The sequence below is a fragment of the Sceloporus occidentalis genome, unplaced genomic scaffold (genome assembly GCF_023333645.1).
Source record: "Sceloporus occidentalis isolate IW3139 unplaced genomic scaffold, rSceOcc1.0.p SCAF_21, whole genome shotgun sequence".
In the NCBI taxonomy this organism is placed as follows: Eukaryota; Metazoa; Chordata; class Lepidosauria; order Squamata; family Phrynosomatidae; genus Sceloporus; species Sceloporus occidentalis.
The window spans coordinates 13,704,627-13,718,150 of NW_028317001.1; the positions used below are offsets into that span (position 1 = coordinate 13,704,627).

The window sequence follows — 13,524 nt, forward strand, 5'->3', positions numbered from 1 at the left end:
TCTTTTTCTCTCTCTCGTTCTTTAATCTATTAGCCATCCACCTACTTATTTTATTTGCGTTTTCAAATTGATTTTGTTTTAATTTTTTTAAGTTAATGGCAATCTCCTCTGTTATTTTTCTTTCCAATTGTCCTTTTCAAAATCTTTATTTCATTTACTAATTTTTTATTTTTCTTTACTTGTTGTAGCTCTTGTTCTTTCATTTTAAGCTCATTTCTAATTTTTTCCTCCTTTTGTCTTTCTTTCCTTTTAATTTCCATCATTCTTTGTATAAATAATCCTCTTACAAATGCCTTGCTTGTATCCCACACTACTTTCATTTCATTCTCCTTTCCACTATTTGTCTCAAAGAAAAACTTCAACTCTTTTTAACCCTATTTACAAAATCTTCATCCTCCAGAATATCCTCATTTAATCCCCAACCTTTATTTCTATTCCAATTGTCATTTAATTCCAGTTCTATCTTATTATGGTCAGAAAAAGTCCTTGGCCATATTTCCATTTTTTTTACCTTAGTTTCCACTGTTTTTGTAAGCAACACTAAGTCTAGTCTTGATAGGGACTTGTGTGCATCCGAATAAAAAGTAAACCCTTCTTTATCCCCATTGCAATGTGTCCAAACATCTATCAAATTAAATTCCTCCTTCATATTAAAGAAACTTTTAGGCAGCTTTCCTTGGAATTGTTGGTTTGTTTTTTTCTGGGATTTCCTGTCCCTCAAAGGGTTTATCACGCCATTAAAGTCCCCAGTTATAATTAAGTTGTCGTTTTCAAATTCCCTTATATTCTCTGCCAAATTTTTATAAAACATTTCTTTCCTTTCTAGTGGGGCATAAACATTACATATCACATATTTCACATTATCCAGTAGCATTTCTACACAAAGCAATCTACCATCTTTATCTTTTTTCACAAGTTTTGCTTCATATCTTTTATTTACAAAAATAGCAATGCCCCTTTTCCTTTTATTTACTGTTGCACAAAATAAAGTTCCCAGTTTCCTATTACATAAATATTTTATGTCCCCATCTTTCATTTTAGTTTCCTGTAAACATAGTAAATCAAAATTATTTTTCTCCAAGTAATGCATTACATGCCTTCTTTTCCTTTCCTGACTTATTCTCTTTACATTCCATGAAATTAACTTAAATCCCATTTTTCCTTTGCTTTTCAGCCCGGGTCCTTATATTCCAATTAGCCTTCTACACTAATTTTTATGTCCCTCCTGTGGTGCCCTCTTCTGCTTTCTTGTTTTCTTGATGGTCTGTATTCAGCCCCTTTGTCTCCTGATTACCTTTTTCTCCTTGAGCCTTCCTTTGTGTCCTTTCCTCTCTTTGCATATTAGCACTTTCTCTTTCCCTCTTATCCTTTTCTTTATTTCTCTCTTCTCACTTTATTTCTCTCTTCTCGGAGAGAAGACAGTAACTTCAATGGCAAGTGGGGCTGGCGAGTGTAGAGAGGTGTTTAGCAATGTAAATCAACAGAGGGTCTGTCTGCAACTGGACTGACGCTGAACAACAGTATATTTATACTGAAATTGTTGCTTGTGGGCAGAAACCAAGCATTCAAAAAGGCTTAAATTGCTTTAGAAAGTTTTTTGTGTAGGGAAAGAATTGTCTGAAACTGAATTAAATGGTGGAAATACTTCAGTCAAAAAGGATTATCACACCAGCTCTCAGGTCCTTCTTGGCTCTGAATTCTGGTCCCATTCAAAGCCAATGTATAGCACAGTCTGAAGGCAACACTCCCAGAGCTCAATAATAACACAGCAAGAACAGAAGCAAATCTCCAGATATAGGCATTGGCAATGCACTAACCACTTTCCACACTTAAAAATAACTCACAGACACAGTTGATTTCCTCCAAGTCCTTGGAGGTTCTTTAGCTTGAGTTGCAATAGAAAACAAATATGTACCAGCTCTCCTCTCTGACTTCCATCAACTTCATAATCTCTTGTACACACAACTCCAACCCACACCAATCCGCATGTGAGCTGTATCTTGTATTGGTTGTGAGTCATTTCCTGGTGCCTCACAGCATGAAGCATTTTCTGCAGTTAGCTTGCATCATGCCATGTGCTCTGACTCAACACTCTATGGCAGTCTCACAGGAAATGAGGCCACTTTTCAATCAAAGTATTTTTACATATATTTATTGGAATATTTTTCAACTGTCTGACTATCTGCTTCCACTGATTTCTTTATGGAGGTTCACCTACAATCTCTTCTTTGCTAGCTCCTAGGAGTAAGGATACAATCATTATATGAATTTGGGGCATCCAGAACAGGGTTATGCTCGGGTCACTCACACCAACTATGGCGCGTTACAGACTTCCTGAAAGCGGCGGTTTGCCAGCACCGCCGGTTGCTGCGTCCGGGAACCGGAGTGGCCAAACCATGCGATTCCCAGACGCAGCAAAAAAGAACCTCGGAAATGGTGCTTCTTTCAGCACCCTAGAAGTGGTGCCGCGAGGCACTAGTCGCACACTCACGGCATCACTTCCGCCACACAACATCCAGACGCTACGCATCCACGACGTCAAAATGGTGGTGCCCGGGTTCAGGGGCGTCTACAATAGATGCCCCTTTCTTTTTTTTTTTTTTTTTTTTTTATTAACATTTTATTATATTTCACACATCTATTTACATTCGCTTTCTCCACTTACATATTCTCCATCCCCTTCCCTTCCCCCTTCCCCTATCCCTCCTCTCCCCCTCTTCTCCTCCCTTCCCTCCCCTCTCCCTACCTAAAACCCATTTCCTATTTCTTTATCTTTTCTGCTTTACATTCCTCTATTCACATTACACTATTCCAGTATTGTTCTATTGTATTCCACACATCCTTATCTTCTTCTTCTTCTTCTTCTTCATTTCTTTTTATACTTCTAGAGAGTCTGTCCGCCTCTTTCATTTCCATCACCTTATTAAACCAGTCCTCTATGGTTGGTATTTGTTCTGTTTTCCATCTTTGTGCGTATAATAATCTTGCCGTCGAGATCATATACAAAATTATCTTCCAATATTTCTTCTCTATTGCTTTTTCTATTTTACAGGTCATATTTAACAAATATAGTTCCGGGATCTTATGAAATCTTCCTCCTGTTATATCTTTGATCACACTATGCACCCCCTTCCAATATTGTTTCGCTTTTATACAGATCCACCACATGTGGTAAAAGGACCCTTCTGCCTTTTTACATTTCCAGCATGTCTTATTTATGTTTTTATACATCTTAAATATCTTAACTGGCGTAATATACCACAAATAAAACATTTTATAATAGTTTTCTTTCAAGTTTTGGGCTAAGGTAAACTTATTCGTTTTCTCCCACGTTTTCTCCCATTCATCCAGCTCTATGTTATGTTGCAGTATTTGACTCCATTTTATCATATTATCCTTTATCCTGTCCTTTTCCAGATCCCTTTCTAACAACACATCATAGTATTTGGATATTTTCTTTTTATTCTGTGTTTCCAAGATTATCTCATCTAGCTCATTATTATGATTTTCTATTCCCTCTTGTTTTACATCTTTCTTAAATTTTTCCTCCAGTTGTTTGTATGGGAACCATTCTATACTCATATTTTCCATTTCTAATTTTTCTCTAGACTTAATTTTTAAATTCCCTTTTCTATCTTCCTCTATTATTTGTTCATATCTTATCCATTGCTCTTTACCTCTTTTAAACTTCCCAAACTGCGCCTCCTGCGGTGATGTCCATCGGGGTATATTCCTGTAAAACTTGTTCTTGTAATGTTCCCATATCCTTAATAGTCCTTTTCTTATAATATGGTTTTTGAATTCTTTATCCTCCTTCCATTTCTTATATATTAAGTATGCATGCCATCCATACTTCATGTTATAACCTTCTAAACATAAAAGTCTATCATTTTTCAACTTAATCCATTCTTCGATCCATACCATTCCGCATGCATAATAGTATTTTTGCAGTTCTGGTACCCCCATGCCACCTCTACCTTTCTTATCTATCAAATTATCCCATTTTATTCGTGCTTTCCTCCCCTCCCATATAAAATTTGCCAACTCCTTTCTCCATTCCCTAAAGCACTTGTCTGTATTTATAATTGGAAGGTTCTGGAATAAATATAGGAGCTTGGGCAGCACACTCATTTTTATTGCCGCCATTCTCCCTAGTAAAGAGAGTCGTAACCTTGCCCATCTCCCTAATTCCTCCTTTATCTCCCTCCATTTTTTTTGATAATTGTTTGTATATAGCTCTCCTACCCTTTTTGTAATCCACACTCCCAGGTATTTAACTTTCTTTTGGATTTTGAATTTTGTCATTTCCTCTAGTTCTATCTCCTCTTGTTTTGTCATATTTTTTGTAATTATAACAGTTTTTTCCTCATTGATCTTTAACCCGGCTACTTCTCCAAATTCTTCTATAGTATTCTTTAATTCTTTTATACTGATTAGCGGATTTTCCATATATACTGCTATATCGTCTGCGTATGCTTTAACCTTGTAACATTGATCTTTAATCCTTACTCCTTGTATTTTTTCATTTTGTCTTATTTTCTGTAATAGAACCTCAATAATCATAATGTATAACAGCGGGGACAATGGGCACCCCTGCCTTGTCCCTTTTTGTATCTCCATTTCCTCCGATTTTTCTCCATTTACTATCACCTTCGCTTTTTGATCTTTATATAATTCTATTATCCATTTTAAGAATTTTTCTCCAACTTGTATTTTCTTCATTAGCTCATACATAAATTCCCACCTTATATTGTCATATGCCTTTTCTGAATCGAGAAATATAATAGCAGCTTTCTTTTCTTTTTTTGTGTTATAATATTCTAATATGTCTATCACTGTTCTTATATTCTCATTCATTTGCCTTCCTGGTAGGAACCCGTTCTGATCCTTATGAATTCTTTCCTCCAATATTACTTTTATTCTATCCGCTAATATTGAGGTTAGTATTTTATAATCATTGTTTATAAGTGATATTGGCCTATAGTTTTTGGGTTCTTTTGCATCCTTTCCTTCTTTTAATATCACCACTATGTTATTATATTTCCATGAGTCCGGCTTTCCTTCCTCTCCTATTTTATTATACATCTCCCTCAATTGAGGTATTAATGTTTCTTCTAATTTTTTATAGAAACAGGCTGGTAGCCCATCAGGTCCAGGTGATGATCCGCTTTTAGCCTTCCTAATTGCCTCTTTTATTTCTTTATCTGAAATTGGAGCATTGAGCCTATCTTGCTCCTCTTTTTCTAAGGTTGTTATTTCTTGCCTTTCCAAATATTTCCTAATCTTATCTTGTTCCACCTCTCCTATCTTTCTCTCTTTATACAAGTCCTCATAAAATTCTTTGAAGATCCTCCTTAAGTCTCTTTGTTCTTTATACAATTTATCTCCATCTCTTAATTCTGTAATTAACTTTTTCTCCTGTATTTTCCTTATTCTTTGTGCAAGCCACTTTCCCGGCTTATTTGCCTCTTCAAAGAATTTTTGTTTATTCCTTTTTAATTGCCATTCTACTTCCTTATTCAATTCTTCATTGAGTTGTATTTGTGCCTTCTTTACCTCCTGTCTTATTTTATTATCTTTCGGGTTTTCTCTCAATTCTCTTTCTTTCCCTTTAAGTTTTTCCATTAGCCTCTTCATCTTTCCTTCTCTCTTCTTCTTTTTTTCATACCCCATTTTTAGGAAAATTCCCCTCATAAATGCTTTACATGTATCCCATACTACTTTCGCTCTTATCCCCACTCCTCCGTTTTCTTTGAAAAACCATTCTAATTCTTTCTTTACATATTCTACACACTCTTTTGTTTCTAACAATGACTCATTTAATCTCCATGCCCATTCTTTCCTTTTTTCATTTAAATTTAGAGCTACCGGACTATGATCTGATACTATTTTAGGTAATATTTCTATTTTATTAATATCCGGTAGCATTACTTTAGACATGACGAACATGTCTATCCTTGACATGGATTTATGCCTTTCTGAGTAGAATGTAAATCCTTTTTCTTTGCCATATTTATACTCCCATGCTTCTTCTAGTGCACAGTTTTTTTTTAAGTCCCATACTATTTTCGGGAGTTTCCCATGTAGTCCCTTACTTTTTTTCTTTTTTTCTTTAACTATCGATCTATCCTCTTTTGGGTTAAATACCCCATTCCAATCACCCATTACAATTACTTTGTCCATTTTCTGTTCTAAAATTATATCTTGTACTTCTCTAAAAAAAACCTCCTTCTCCTCAAAGGGCGCATAAATTCCTATTATTAACATTCTTGTATCCCTAATTTTAACTTCTACTGCCACCATCCTTCCATTCTGATCATTCATTATCTCTTTGCTCTGTACATCTTTTCCCACATATATGACCACTCCTCTTTTTCTTTTTTCACATGCCGACACATAATGTATCCCTAATTTTCCGTTTCTTAAATATTTTATGTCCCTTTTATTAATATGCGTTTCTTGTAAACAAATGACGTCAGCTTTCTGTTTTTCTACAAAATGAAATACATGTTTCCTTTTTGCACCTGAGTTTAATCCTTTCACATTCCAAATTACACATTTTATCCCCATCTTTGTTTTCTTCAAATTCTATCTATCCTTGTCAATGGCTTTATTTTCGGGTTTCTATCTTAAATATATATGTGTATTTACTTTCTCCTTATTTCTTCTCTTCAGAACCTTGCTTAATTCTTTCATAAATCTCCTTTGCCTTTTCTATTGTATCTACTCTATACCTTTTTTGCTTATAATTGAGAGAGAGGCCTTCTACTCCATCCCATCTAAACCCTATTTCTTCTTTTGCCAGTAGCTTTGTTAGAAATTTATAATCTTGTCTCCTCTTTAAGATTTGACTCGGTATATCCTTAAACACTCTTATCTCTTCATTTTCCACCATTAATTTCTCTGTGTAGCTTTTCCTAATTATTAATTCCTTTATTTTCATCCTCACCAAACATATTACAATATCCCTTGGAACTTTCCTTTCTCTGGCCACTATTGAGTTGATTCTGAAGATTCTATCGATTTCTAATTCTAATTTCTCCTCTTCTATTTCCAAAAATTTCCCCAGGTCTGGGATTATCCTCTTCCCTAAATCCTCATTGGGGTCTTCTGGTAAACCTCTCAGTTTAATACATTTCTCCCTTTGTTTAACCTCTAATTGCGTCATTTTCCCCTCCTCCTGTTGTAATCTCTCTTTAACTTGTTTCGTTACTTTCTCTAAGTCATGTGTCCTCATTTTAATCTCTTTTATATCTTTCTTAACTTGTCCCACCTCCTCTGATATCTTTTCTATTTTTCTACCTATCTTATCTACTTCTTTTCTCACTTCTTCCTTAATTTCCTCTCTATTTTCCTTCATCTCCTTCTTCATATCTTGTTTAAACGTCTTAAATTCTTCCAGCAGATTGGCTATTTGCATTGCTACATCTAGTTGTCTTTCTGGTGAGACTGAGGGTGATCTTTCCTGTGTTTGAGACATTGTTTTTGACTGCTTGAACTGCCTAGTAGCTGGTCTATTACTCATTCTACTTTCTGCTCTCTCTATATTTCCTTGGGGAACCGTTCTCTATATTTCCTTCTTGCTATCTCCGCACCTTTTAACAGAATCTCCGTTCTGTTATAATTTACCAAATAAAGGGCCGCAAACTCCTGGTCTCTTCTTTCTTCTGTGTCTTCTTCCCCCACTCTCCCTCTTATCTACCTTTATTCTTTCCTCTGAGGACCTTTGTGAGTACCTTCTTTACCTCTCCCCTTCCTTGGAGAGGTCTCTGTCCGGCTGTTTAGATCTTATTCTACCCAGCCAGCCCTCCCTTTATTGGTCTACAGCCAGTTAGGTTTATACCTTCTCCTGGCTGTATTGCGGACCCAGCAACTATCTTTTCTTGTTTCTTCCCCTTTGTTTATCCTATATTTACATGGGTTACCTACTCCTCTTTCCCTTCCTCTTCCTTAAATCTATAGCGGCTTTCCTCTTCCTATTCCTGTATGCGGCGGTACAGGGATTTAAACTGCCCTCTCCCCTTTTACTCTATTCTCTCCTACTCCTTTCTTCTCAATTTTCTATTTTTTCATTATCTTCCCCCCTTTCTTCACCTCCAATATTATTACTTCTATTTCTTCTTCTCCTTTTTCTCCATTACCTCTACTCACTTCACTTATTTTCTTATACCTTGGAGCCCTTCTTTCCTTGAAGCTCAGCTCTACTTCTCTTTTTTTATTCCTCAAAAAAAAAAAAAAAAAAAAAAAAAAAAAAAAAAAAAAAAAAAAAGGGGGTCCAGGGGAGTGCTTGGGTTGGGGAGCGCTGGGGGCTTTATGCCCCAGGTGTTCCTGGCTCCTCCTCCTCCCTCGCGCCGCCGCCGCCGCCGCAAGAACGCTGCCGCCGCCGCTTGGGTTGGGGAGCGCTGGGGGCTTTATGCCCCAGGTGTTCCTGGCTCCTCCTCCTCCCTCGCGCCGCCGCCGCCGCCGCAAGAACGCTGCCGCCGCCGCTTGGGTTGGGGAGCGCTGGGGGCTTTATGCCCCAGGTGTTCCTGGCTCCTCCTCCTCCCTCGCGCCGCCGCCGCCGCCGCAAGAACGCTGCCGCCGCCGCTTGGGTTGGGGAGCACTGGGGGCTTTATGCCCCAGGTGTTCCTGGCTCCTCCTCCTCCCTCGCGCCGCCGCCGCCGCCGCAAGAACGCTGCCGCCGCCGCTTGGGTTGGGGAGCGCTGGGGGCTTTATGCCCCAGGTGTTCCTGGCTCCTCCTCCTCCCTCGCGCCGCCGCCGCCGCAAGAACGCTGCCGCCGCCGCTTGGGTTGGGGAGCGCTGGGGGCTTTATGCCCCAGGTGTTCCTGGCTCCTCCTCCTCCCTCGCGCCGCCGCCGCCGCCGCAAGAACGCTGCCGCCGCCGCTTGGGTTGGGGAGCGCTGGGGGCTTTATGCCCCAGGTGTTCCTGGCTCCTCCTCCTCCCTCGCGCCGCCGCCGCCGCCGCAAGAACGCTGCCGCCGCCGCTTGGGTTGGGGAGCGCTGGGGGCTTTATGCCCCAGGTGTTCCTGGCTCCTCCTCCTCCCTCGCGCCGCCGCCGCTTGGGTTGGGGAGCGCTGGGGGCTTTATGCCCCAGGTGTTCCTGGCTCCTCCTCCTCCCTCGCGCCGCCGCCGCCGCCGCAAGAACGCTGCCGCCGCCGCTTGGGTTGGGGAGCGCTGGGGGCTTTATGCCCCAGGTGTTCCTGGCTCCTCCTCCTCCCTCGCGCCGCCGCCGCCGCCGCAAGAACGCTGCCGCCGCCGCTTGGGTTGGGGAGCGCTGGGGGCTTTATGCCCCAGGTGTTCCTGGCTCCTCCTCCTCCCTCGCGCCGCCGCCGCCGCCACAAGAACGCTGCCGCCGCCGCTTGGGTTGGGGAGCGCTGGGGGCTTTATGCCCCTGGTGTTCCTGGCTCCTCCTCCTCCCTCGCGCCGCCGCCACCGCCGCAAGAACGCTGCCGCCGCCGCTTGGGTTGGGGAGTGCTGGGGGCTTTATGCCCCAGGTGTTCCTGGCTCCTCCTCCTCCCTCGCGCCGCCGCCGCCGCCGCAAGAACGCTGCCGCCGCCGCTTGGGTTGGGGAGCGCTGGGGGCTTTATGCCCCAGGTGTTCCTGGCTCCTCCTCCTCCCTCGCGCCGCCGCCGCCGCCGCAAGAACGCTGCCGCCGCCGCTTGGGTTGGGGAGCGCTGGGGGCTTTATGCCCCAGGTGTTCCTGGCTCCTCCTCCTCCCTCGCGCCGCCGCCGCCGCCGCAAGAACGCTGCCGCCGCCGCTTGGGTTGGGGAGCGCTGGGGGCTTTATGCCCCAGGTGTTCCTGGCTCCTCCTCCTCCCTCGCGCCGCCGCCGCCGCCGCAAGAACGCTGCCGCCGCCGCTTGGGTTGAGGAGCGCTGGGGGCTTTATGCCCCAGGTGTTCCTGGCTCCTCCTCCTCCCTCGCGCCGCCGCCGCCGCCACAAGAACGCTGCCGCCGCCGCTTGGGTTGGGGAGCGCTGGGGGCTTTATGCCCCAGGTGTTCCTGGCTCCTCCTCCTCCCTCGCGCCGCCGCCGCCGCCACAAGAACGCTGCCGCCGCCGCTTGGGTTGGGGAGCGCTGGGGGCTTTATGCCCCTGGTGTTCCTGGCTCCTCCTCCTCCCTCGCGCCGCCGCCGCCGCCGCAAGAACGCTGCCGCCGCCGCTTGGGTTGGGGAGCGCTGGGGGCTTTATGCCCCAGGTGTTCCTGGCTCCTCCTCCTCCCTTGCGCCGGCGCCGCCGCCGCAAGAACGCTGCCGCCGCCGCTTGGGTTGGGGAGCGCTGGGGGCTTTATGCCCCAGGTGTTCCTGGCTCCTCCTCCTCCCTCGCGCCGCCGCCGCCGCCGCAAGAACGCTGCCGCCGCCCAATAGATGCCCCTTTCTAACCCTAGTACGCGCCGAGCACGTACTATTGGTGCGTGTGTAACGCGCCCAAATTAATTTAATCTCACATAGGGAGGGGTGAATGTGGGGCTAAATCTTGGGGTAAAGCCTTCCTCTCTTAATGCTGAGATTCAGTCTTGTCTCTCATTGTCCTTTTTTACAGAAGAACTTGTCAGTCATGAGAGAGTCCACACCAGAAAGAAGTCACAGAAATGCCAGCACTGTGGGAAACATTTTGCTTACAAGTCAGTCCTTGTCAAGCATCTCAGAGTCCACACAGGAGAGAAGCCTTACAAATGTCAGCGTTGTGGGAACTGTTTTTCTCAGCAGTCCCACCTACTGACACACCAGAGAATCCACTTAGGAGAGAAGCCATACAAATGCCAGCGTTGTGGGAACTGTTTTTCTCACCAGTCAACCCTACTGACACACCAGAGAATCCACTCAGGAGAGAAGCCATACAAATGCCAGCGTTGTGGGAACTGTTTTTCTCAGCAGTCAGCCCTACTGACACACCAGAGAATCCACTCAGGAGAGAAGCCATACAAATGCCAGCGTTGTGGGAACTGTTTTTCTCAGCAGTCAACCCTACTGAAACACCAGAGAATCCACTCAGGAGAGAAGCCATACAAATGCCAGCATTGTGGGAACTGTTTTTCTCAGCAGTCAACCCTAATGAAACACCAAAGAATCCACACAGGAGAGAAGCCATACAAATGCCAGCACTGTGGGAAATGTTTTTCTCAGCAGTCAACCCTAATGAAACACCAAAGAATCCACACAGGAGAGAAGCCATACAAATGCCAGCAGTGTGGATAATGCTTTTCTTGGAGGTCAGGCCTGTTCAATCACCAGAGAGGCTACATAGGAGAGAAGCCACACAAATCCAAGCAGTGAACAAACATTATTATTGTAAAGAAGGAATACAAATATATCTAACTGTCCAACGAAAAGGCCCTCATGATTTTATTTGTACGGTTTTTATGTCCATATGTCTGCTCATGTTATATTTTCATAAGTTTAGGTTTTCATTGCTACTAGTATAGATAAATGCTTTGGGTTATAAATTTGGCTGGGGATTATGGATCATGTTATAGGTTAGCTAGATGGAGGGGGGCTGGGATTTGTTGCAGCTATCTAGAATAGCAATGATAGCATTCACAATCTGTGGGATGTTGGCTGAAGAAAGTTGGGGACCAGTAGTAATAGAAAGGGAGCAAGCTTCTTTGGATGTCTGGGACAGGGAGAGATTGTGTGTGTGAGAAGGATGGCAAAGAGGGGCTGGTTAATAGTGGGGGATAGATGGTGGGAATTGTAGGTGGGGGCCAGGTTTGGTAGAAGGTGGAGTTTTAGGTTTTAGGGTTTCAATATATTCTTTGGTTTGGAGCGGGCAGTTCTGGCTTAAACACTGAATTCCTGACTATGTGTTTTCAATAAAGTTCTTTGCTATTTCAACACACTGGACTCTTTAATACACAAAAGTTGTGAATTTGCACAAAACTGACCCTTTCATCTCTCCTCAGTCCTCAGCTACATTTCCAGCCGTAAGAACAGCAGAGGCAAACGCACATACATCTATCTCTATCTATCTATCTGTCTGTCTGTGTGTCTGTCTATCTATCTATGTGTGTATATACAGTATACACAGAGAGACTATTTCCAAAGCAGAGCCTTCCTTTCCTGGACCCTCTTCAAAATCTCCTCAAAAGAAGGAAGGAAGGAAGGAAGGAAGGAAGGGGAGGCTACTGAACCCCTGATGCACTCCTTCCCTTCCCCCTGGCAACCTGGAAACTAGGCGTAGAGGCCCACAAGATCTGGATTTTCCTTGACAACAACTCTGTGAAGGAGGACCAGCAGAAAAACCCTCAGCCCCAGAAAGATTAACCCCATCCCGGTTCTGGGAAAATGCTGAAAAGGCCTTGGACCCCCTTGAAGGGATGTAGGCTAAAGGATGAGAAGTAAGGAAGCAAGGAGGGAGGGAGGGAAAGTAGCAAGGTAAGAGAAGCATAAAGGGACTGCTGAAGTGGGGAAGGGAGCATCTGGGACCTGATCCAGAAATCCACTTCCCAGAACACATTTTTGGAGCCTGCCATATGGGTAGATTACAACAATAAAATACATTGAGGTTACAATAAAATCCAAGAGAAATCAATCCCTATGCCCCGATCCCAATACTAAAACTGGATTAAAAAATGATAGTATAAAAACAGGAAAACAGGAAAAAATTTGATTCAAATTGCAGAGGCTATAGGTGAAGTGTCCAGTGACTCTGTGAATAAGATCATACTGGATCATTTTGAATCTGTGAGTACCGAGGATGTGGACAAGCTCCTTGCAAGTGTGAGGAAGACAACTTGCCCTCTCAAGCCTTGCCCTTCATGGCTGGCCATCCAAGGAGGAGATGCACTTAGGACTCACCTGAGATATATCTTAAATGTATCTCTTAAGGAAGGCTATTTTCTATCTTGCTTAAAAGAAGCGGTGGCATGGCCGCTTCTGAAAAGCCCCTGCCTAGATCACTTGGACATTAGCAATTACAGACCAGTCTCCCATCTTCCATTTGTAAACAAGGTGATTAAGAGGACAGTTGCTCTTCAACTCCAAGCAGTCTTGGAAGAATCAGATTATCTAGACCCATTTCAAACTGGCTTCAGGATGGGATACGGAGTCAAGATTGCTATGCTCACCTTAGATCAACTCCACTTGAGTATTGATAGAGGAAGTGCGACCCTGTTGATGGTTTTGGACCTCCCAGTGTCTTTTGATCCTATTGACCATGGCATCCTTCTGGAACGCCTGAGGGAATTGGGGATCGGGGGCAATGCATTGCAATGGTTCTAGTCCTATCTCTCAAGCAGTTGCTATCTAAAAGGGAGCTTAAATCCAGCGTTCCTCAGGGCGCCATCCTATCCCCAATGCTATTCAACATCCACATGAAACCGCCAAGGGAGTTCATCCAGAGGCGTGGAGCGGGGTGCTATCAGTATATCCTTTTGTTGCTGCTAAGGACTGCAAGTGAGAGGCAATTAAAGGTAACTTTGTAAAGCTACTTTAGAAGCCATTGGAGACTGTAAGAGAATTGGGACAGAAACATAGCCTTTAAGCTACTTTAAGCTACTCAAGCTGCTTGTGAAGCTGCTTTTTGCCTAC

The 13,524-nt window shown here is 43.5% G+C and overlaps 1 protein-coding gene across 1 annotated transcript in view; it reads left to right on the forward strand.

Annotated features, from left to right (window-relative positions):
• The window catches only part of LOC149301640 (uncharacterized), a 146,579-nt gene that overhangs the window by 7,331 nt on the left and 125,724 nt on the right, over positions 1-13,524 (forward strand). The window contains exon 3 of the mRNA XM_089484129.1: positions 10,538-11,101. Coding sequence (XP_089340255.1) covers positions 10,538-11,101 — 564 coding nt within the window. The remainder of the gene's footprint in view (positions 1-10,537; positions 11,102-13,524) is intronic.